The sequence below is a fragment of the Pseudophryne corroboree genome, chromosome 9, assembly GCF_028390025.1.
Source record: "Pseudophryne corroboree isolate aPseCor3 chromosome 9, aPseCor3.hap2, whole genome shotgun sequence".
NCBI lineage: Eukaryota > Metazoa > Chordata > Amphibia > Anura > Myobatrachidae > Pseudophryne > Pseudophryne corroboree.
The window spans coordinates 400874550-400883194 of record NC_086452.1 but is presented as its reverse complement, the minus strand read 5'-3'; the positions used below and the strand labels follow the sequence as shown (position 1 = coordinate 400883194).

General features: G+C 51.8%; 1 protein-coding gene across 2 annotated transcripts in view; it reads left to right on the top strand.

Moving 5' to 3' along the window:
* The first annotated feature begins 3439 nt into the window (after positions 1-3439).
* Positions 3440-8645, top strand: part of LOC134958347 (sortilin-like) — a 122580-nt gene continuing 117374 nt past the window's right edge. Inside the window, exon 1 of one of the 2 annotated variants that reach the window (XM_063940894.1) lies at positions 3440-3515. In XM_063940894.1, coding sequence (XP_063796964.1) covers positions 3441-3515 — 75 coding nt within the window. In that variant the 5' untranslated portion in view covers position 3440. Of the gene's footprint in view, positions 3516-3602; positions 3825-8645 lie in introns of those variants that run through there. The other variant, XM_063940893.1, reaches the window with a different exon arrangement.

Here is an 8645-nt window from a genome sequence, read left to right as displayed (position 1 = left end):
ATGCGCCCCCCCCCCCCAGTGCCAGATATGCCCCCAGTGCCAGATATCCCCAGTGCCAGGTATACATGCCCTCCCAGTGCCAGATATCCCCCAGTGCCAGGTACACAAGTCCCCCAGTGCCAGATATCCCCCAGTGCCAGATATGCTCCCAGTGCCAGGTATACATGCCCCCCAAGTGCCAGATATGCTCCCAGTGCCAGGTATACATGCCCCCCCAGTGCCAGATATCCCCCAGTGCCAGATATCCCCCAGTGCCAGGTATAACATGCCCCTCCAGTGCCAGATATCCCCCAGTGCCAGATATGCCCCCAGTGCCAGATATCCCCCAGTGCCAGGTATAACATGTCCCTCCAGTGCCAGATATCCCCCAGTGCCAGATATGCCCCCAGTGCCAGATATCCCCCAGTGCCAGGTATAACATGCCCCTCCAGTGCCAGATATCCCCCAGTGCCAGGTATAACATGCCCCTCCAGTGCCAGATATCCCCCAGTGCCAGATATGCCCCCAGTGCCAGATACAGAAATGCCCCCAGTGCCAGATACACAAGTATGCCCCCATTGCCAGATATGCCCTCAGTGTCAGATATGCCCCAGTGCCAGATACACATGTCTCCGCAGTGCCAGATATGGCCACAGTGCCAGATACACATGTCCCCCCAGTGTCAGATATGCCCCCCAGTGCCAGATATGCCCCCAGTGCCAGATACACATGTCCTTCCAGTGCCAGATATGCCCCCAGTGCCAGATATCCCCTGGTGCCAGGTACACAAGTCCCCCCAGTGCCAGACATGCTCCCAGTGCCAGGTATACATGCCCCCCCAGTGCCAGATATCCCCCAGTGCCAGGTACACAAGTCCCCCAGTGCCAGATATGCTCCCAGTGCCAGGTATACATGCCCCCCAAGTGCCAGATATGCTCCCAGTGCCAGGTATACATGCCCCCCCAGTGCCAGATATACCCCAGTGCCAGATATCCCCCAGTGCTAGATATGCCCCCAGTGACAGATATCCCCCAGTGCCAGGTATAACATGCCCCTCCAGTGCCAGATATCCCCCAGTGCCAGATATCCCCCAGTGCCAGGTATAACATGCCCCCCCCCCCCAGTGCCAGATATAACATGCCCCCCCAGTGCCAGGTATACATGCTCCCCCCCCCCCCCCCTCTCACCGCTGCCGTCACCGACCTGTCTGTGTGAGGGAAGGAGAGCGCAGCCTGCACCCTCTCCTTCCCCTCAGTCTCCGGTGGGTGTCTCAGTTTAATTCAGCGCCGATCCGTGAGCCAATCAGAGCTCGCACCCGCGCGCTCTGATTGGCTCACGGATCGGCTCTGAATTAAACTGAGACAGCCGCCGGAGACTGAGGGGAAGGAGAGGGTGCAGGCTGCGCTCTCCTTCCCTCACATCAGCGGCGGTGCGGCTGGGACGGCGGGGAGCAGCAGAGGGAGGGAGGGAAGAGGAGCGGCGGCGGCCCGTCGGTGTGGGTACGGCGTACCCACGGCTAAATTCTTACGGGTAAGCCGTACCCACCCGTACCCACACACTTGCACCACTGGTCCTAGGGAACAATATCGGGGTAAAAGAAGCGCTATAGTACTTTTTTGCAATCACCGTTTCATTTTCAGTCCATGCGAAAAGCACTCCTATGTGATGTAGTCAGGGGCACAGCCAGAACTTTGTGGGCCCCATAGCAACAATTTGAAGGGGCCCCTATTCCAATGCTTCTAGCGAGACGCCTCTCCACAAAAAGTCATTAATTGTATGTCACATAATAGTACCCTAGTTCATTCTGAACCTTAGTAGTGCCCAAGTTAATGTTATGTCACACTGTAGGGCTGCCAGTACAGATTATGCAACACAGTACCCCCGTTCATATTATGTTACATTACAGTGCCCCCAGTATATTATGCCACACTATAGTGCCTCCACTTCATATTGTGCCACGTTAAAATGCCCCATTTCATATTATGTAACATTATAATGCCCTCCATCCTATTCTATTTATACGACATTGCAATGAACAGATCCAAGGGCGTAACTAGATATATTATAGGCCCCAAGGCAAACGTTTGTAAGGACGCCTATGTACCACCCAGTGATGAACAATGTATATAATACATATAACTGTGACGGGGAAGGTGAGCCCCTCTCAGCTCTGGGCCCCATAGCAGCTGCATATTGACATCCAAGGACAAACTGCAAACAATGAACCTGCACATTATCAGGAACTCCATAAGACATCATAGCACATATACAATAGTAAGGTTAGATTTTGCTATTCACCCGAAGGGGGGTCCCGTCATGTCTGCTTGTCCCTACAGTCTCAGTGCTACAATGATATATATAAGGAGCATGCAGGCGAGAGCTAGTAAGTGGGGATCGGTATGAGATCCTGTCGCCCGGGGTGCTGAACGTCAGGATCCCGATATCGGCATCCCGAGCGGTGGAATGCCGGCAGGAAGGCGAGCGCAAAGAAGCCCCTTGGGGGCTCGGTGGCGACAGATTCTATTCTCCCTCTATGTGTGTCATGGACAGCCATAGAGGGGGAATCACCTACCTCGTCGGTATGGTGGCCCTGTCGGGATCCCAACTATCGGTATGCTGACCACATACCAGTTAGTGAGAGTGTTGCTGTGTAGGTATGAAAGTGATTTAATATGGTTCAAAATGTACAGTCATTTATTTCTTCATGAACAGTTTGCAGGTGCCTATGGTAACTCCAGTATAGAGCACAGCACAGGCAAATAAAAACATACTACCAACACATACTGTACTGAAGCACAGCACTGAGCACACACGTCAGGACACACGCAGCGGCATACGCATAGTAGCACAGCGCCCTATACTAGGTGTATATAGGGAGGTGTGTGTGTGTGTACAGTAGCGGATCTTGCCACGGGCAAGCAGGACTAGTTTCCCTTCGTCTAGTTTCCCTTCGCGGAGAGGACCTTTGCTGTGCGGTGCGCGATGACGTCATCGCGCACCGCACAGCATTTCAGCGGCGCTACTCTACTGTACAGGGGGCGTAACTGACCACGCCCCCTGTATGAAGCCACGTCCCTATTTCCCAAACGGGGAGCAAAAAGGACTAGAACCGGCCCTGTGTGTGTACATGACACTGTGCTATGTGTGTGTCCTGGCGTGTGTACACGGTGCTGTGCGCGTGGCGTTACTAGGGAATGGCCATCGACCATTGATGATTCGAAATTATCAATGGTCGATAACCTATGTTGAATACTTTTACCATTGATGGGGGGAGAACCAGATGGTTTCCCACCACTGATGGTTGAGTGCTACCAATTTTTTTTTTCTCCCTCAAAGTGTCAGGTCAGGAAGCTTAGCCACGCCCTCTGACATCCGCGAAGCCAAGCCCCCGGGCTACAATTGGTCCGCATTTCATTTTAAAGTGATTCAGGGATGACCATCGGTGGATAAAACCAATACAGATGATTTTACACCATCGAAGTTATCAATCGATGGTTAACCCACCGATTGCCATCCCTAGGCGTTACCTGGTTCAGGTAAATGGCTCCTATAACTACGGCTTCTTCACTGACCAATCAGCGCTTGCGACTAGCGCGCCGTAGCCAATCAGGACCTTTCATGGTGCCGTTCAGTATCAAGCAGTGCCAGACAAGATGGCGCCGCGGCGGCAGTCCCAGCAGGATCTCTGTTCGGCCGCATTTGGCCTCGGTGGAATCGCGGTTGGACAGGCCAGCAGCCTGGGGCTCGATTTGTGGTCTGTGACCGGCGTGCACCGCGCTCGGGGCCTCCTCCAGAGCGCAGGTAGCCCCGGGGAACAGCCGAATGGAGACGGTGCCCTGCAACAGGTGAATGTGCTTGTGATCCTACCGAGCCCCACAGCACAGAACTGCCGCTGTCCCTGATTCCCTGTCATACGTCCGCTAATGCTGTGTGTTGTGTCTGACAGTAACTGTGGTCATGATGGGGCCACACGCTGAGGTATTGCGCCCAGTATTGGGCAACATGCTGGGACCTGTAGTCCCACACCAGAGGCACAGCGAGTACGTTACTTGTCTGTCTGAGAAGTAGAAACTACAGCCACCCATATTAAGAAATATTAATATTTACCTATGTTCAAAATGGTATGCAGACAGCATACATATAGTCTGGATCCCGGCAGGGCCACCATACCGGCGAGGTAGGTGATTCCCTCTCTATGGGTGTCCACGAAAATAGAAATTGCAGCGAGGCCGCAAGGGGCTACGTTGCGCTCGCCCCCTGCCTGCATTTTGCAGCTCGGGATGCCGATGTCGGGATCCTGACGTGCGGCAACCCGGCCGGCGAGATCTCCTGTACCGATCCTGTTCAAAACAAGTTAGTTTTATTATGATTCCACTAAGTACAAGGGCAGTGTCCACATGCAGGTGTTCCTATCTCTGCACTGATGTCCCATATTAGTAAACAGCAAACAAAGGGGGGGGGGGGGGTGTCTTCTTCCCCTGCAACCCTCCCTAGTGTCCCTCCACTTCACGGCTTCTCTGATATCATCAGTCCTACACTACATGATAGCAGTGCCCACATAGGGCCATGTGATTTGTCTACAGCAGGCATATCCAACCGCGGTCCTCAAGGCACACCAACAGTGCCGGTTTTAGTGATATCCAGGCTTCAGCTCAGATGGTTAAATCAAAATAACTGAGCTACTAATTAACTCACCTGTGTTAAAGCCTGGATATCACTAAAACCAGGACTGTTAGTGTGCCTTGAGGACCGTGGTTGGGAAACACTGGTCTACAGCATAGGTCTGCAAACTCGGTCCTCATTACCCCACACAGTGCATATTTTGCAGGTCTCCGCACAGAATCACAAGTGAAATAATTAGCTCCACCTGTGGACCTTTTAAAATGTGTCAGTGAGTAATTAATACATCTGTGCACCTGCTTGGTTACCTGCAAAACATGCACTGTGTGGGGTAATGAGGACTGAGTTTGAGAACCTGTGGTCTGCAGTAAGGCCTGATGATAAAGGCTCATACAAAAATACATCCAGAGTGAGGTCTAGCTTACCTGAGTGCCAACCCTAAAGGTGCCCATACACTAGTGTGATTTTGCCCGATTTCATCCAATTCAGACGTTTTTGGGACGATAAATCGGATTTTCTCTAACGTCCTAAGTGGATGCTGGGGACTCCGTAAGGACCATGGGGAATAGCGGCTCCGCAGGAGACTGGGCACATCTAAAGAAAGCTTTAGGACTATCTGGTGTGCACTGGCTCCTCCCCCTATGACCCTCCTCCAAGCCTCAGTTAGATCTCTGTGCCCGAACGAGAAGGGTGCACACTAGGGGCTCTCCTGAGCTTCTTAGTGAAAGTTTTAGTTTAGGTTTTTTATTTTCAGTGAGACCTGCTGGCAACAGGCTCACTGCATCGAGGGACTAAGGGGAGAAGAAGCGAACTCACCTGCGTGCAGAGTGGATTGGGCTTCTTAGGCTACTGGACATTAGCTCCAGAGGGACGATCACAGGCCCAGCCATGGATGGGTCCCAGAGCCGCGCCGCCGGCCCCCTTACAGAGCCAGAAGACAGAAGAGGTCCGGAAAATCGGCGGCAGAAGACATCCTGTCTTCACCAAGGTAGCGCACAGCACTGCAGCTGTGCGCCATTGCTCCTCAGCACACTTCACACTTCGGTCACTGAGGGTGCAGGGCGCTAGGGGGGGGGCGCCCTGAGCAGCAATAAAAACACCTTGGCTGGCGAAAATACATCACATATAGCCCCCAGGGCTATATGGATGAATTTTAACCCCTGCCAGAATCCATAAAAAAGCAGGAGAAAAGTCCGCGAAAAAGGGGCGGAGCCTATCTCCTCAGCACACTGGCGCCATTTTCCCTCACAGCTCAGTTGGAGGGAAGCTCCCCTGGCTCTCCCCTGCAGTCACTACACTACAGAAAGGGTTAAAAAAGAGAGGGGGGCATTAATTAGGCGCAGTATTAACAATACAGCAGCTATAAGGGGAAAAACACTTATATAAGGTTATCCCTGTATATATATAGCGCTTTGGTGTGTGCTGGCAAACTCTCCCTCTGTCTCCCCAAAGGGCTAGTGGGGTCCTGTCCTCTATCAGAGCATTCCCTGTGTGTGTGCTGTATGTCGGTACGTTTGTGTCGACATGTATGAGGAGAAAAATGATGTGGAGACGGAGCAGATTGCCTGTAATAGTGATGTCACCCCCTAGGGAGTCGACACCTGAGTGGATGAACTGTTGGAAGGAATTACGTGACAGTGTCAGCTCTGTATAAAAGACAGTGGTTGACATGAGACAGCCGGCTACTCAGCTTGTGCCTGTCCAGACGTCTCATAGGCCGTCAGGGGCTCTAAAGCGCCCGTTACCTCAGATGGCAGATATAGACGCCGACACGGATACTGACTCCAGTGTCGACGGTGAAGAGACAAATGTGACTTCCAGTAGGGCCACACGTTACATGATTGAGGCAATGAAAAATGTTTTACACATTTCTGATAATACGAGTACCACCAAAAAGGGGTATTATGTTCGGTGAGGAAAAACTACCTGTAGTTTTCCTGAATCTGAGAAATTAAATGAGGTGTGTGATGATGCGTGGTTTTCCCCCGATAACAACTGATAATTTCTAAAATGTTATTGGCATTATATCCTTTCCCGCCAGAGGTTAGGGTGCGTTGGGAAACACCCCCTAGGGTGGATAAAGCGCTCACACGCTTGTAAGGGCTCTACCCTCTCCTGAGATGGCCGCCCTTAAGGATCCTGCTGATAGAAAGCAGGAGGGTATCCTAAAATGTATTTACACACATACTGGTGTTATACTGCGACCAGCAATCGCCTCAGCCTGGATGTGCAGTGCTGGGTTGGCGTGGTCGGATTCCCTGACTGAAAATATTGATACCCTAGATAGGGACAGTATATTTTTGCCTATAGAGCATTTAAAAGATGCATTTCTATATATGCGTGATGCACAGCGGAATATTTGCCGACTGGCATCAAGTCTAAGTGCGTTGTCCATTTCTACCAGTAGAGGGTTATGGACACGTCAGTGGTCAGGTGATGCGTATTCCAAACGGCATTTGGAAGTATTGCCTTAATAAGGGGAGGAGTTATTTGGGGTCGGTCTTTCAGACCTGGTGGCCACGGCAACAGCTGGGAAATCCACGTTTGTACCCCAGGTCGCCTCTCAACATGAGAAGACGCCGTATTATCAGGCGCAGTCTTTTCGTGGACAAGCGGGCAAAATGTTCCTCATTTCTGCCCCGTGACAGAGGGAGAGGAAAAAGGCTGCAGAAATCAGCCAGTTCCCAGGAACAGAAACCCTCTCCCGCCTCTGCCAAGCCCTCAGTATGACGCTGGGGCTTTACAAGCAGAATCAGGCACGGTGGGGGGCCCGTCTCAATGAATTTCAGCGCGCAGTGGGCTCACTCGCAAGTAGACCCCTGGATCCTTCAGGTGATATCTCAGGGGTACAAATTAGAATTCGAGACGTCTCCCCCTCGCCATTTTCCTAAAGTCGGCTTTACCGATGTCTCCTTCTGACAGGGAGACAGTTTTGGAAGCCATTCACAAGCTGTATTCCCAGCAGGTGATAATCAAGGTACCCCTCCTGCAACAGGGAACGGGGTATTATTCCACACTGTTGTGGTACCGAAGCCGGACGGCTCGGTGAGACCGATTCTAAATCTAAAATCTTTGAACACTTACATACAGAGGTTCAAATTCAAGATTGAGTCACTCAGAGCAGTGATTGCGAACCTGGAAGAAGGGGACTACATGATGTCTCGGGACATCAAGGATGCTTACCTTCATGTCAAAATTTACCCTTCTCACCAAGGGTACCTCAGGTTTATGGTACAGAACTGTCACTATCAGTTCAGACGCTGCCGTATGGATGGTCCACGGCACCTCGGGTCTTTACCAAGGTAATGGCCGAAATGATGATATTCCTTCGAAGGAAGGGAATTTTAGTTATCCCTTACTTGGACGATTCCCTGATAAGGGTAAGATCCAGGGAACAGTTGGAGGTCGGTGTAGCACTATCTCAGGTAGTGTTGCGGCAGCACGATTGGATTCTCAATATTCCAAAATCGCAGCTGGTTCCGACGACTTGTCTTCGGTTCCTAGGGATGATCCTGGACACAGTCCAGAAAAAGGTGTTTCTCCCGGAGGGGAAAGACAGGGAGTTATCCGAGCTAGTCAGGAACCTCCTAAAACCGAGCCAAGTCTCAGTGCATCAATGCACAAGGGTTCTGGGTAAAATGGTGGCTTCCTACGAAGCAATCCCATTCGGCAGATTCCACGCAAGAACTTTCCAGTGGGACCTGCTGGACAAATGGTCCGGGTCGCATCTTCAGATGCATCAGCGGATAACCCTGTCACCAAGGACAAGGGTGTCCCTCCTGTGGTGGTTGCAGAGTGCTCATCTTCTAGAGGGCCGCAGATTCGGCATTCAGGACTGGGTCCTGGTGACCACGGATGCCAGCCTGCGAGGCTGGGGAGCAGTCACACAGGGAAGGAATATCCAGGGCTTATGGTCAAGCCTGGAGACATCACTTCACATAAATATCCTGAAGCTAAGGGCCATTTACAATGCTCTAAGCTTAGCAAGACCTCTGCTTCAAGGTCAGCCGGTGTTGATCCAGTCGGACAACATCACGGCAGTCACC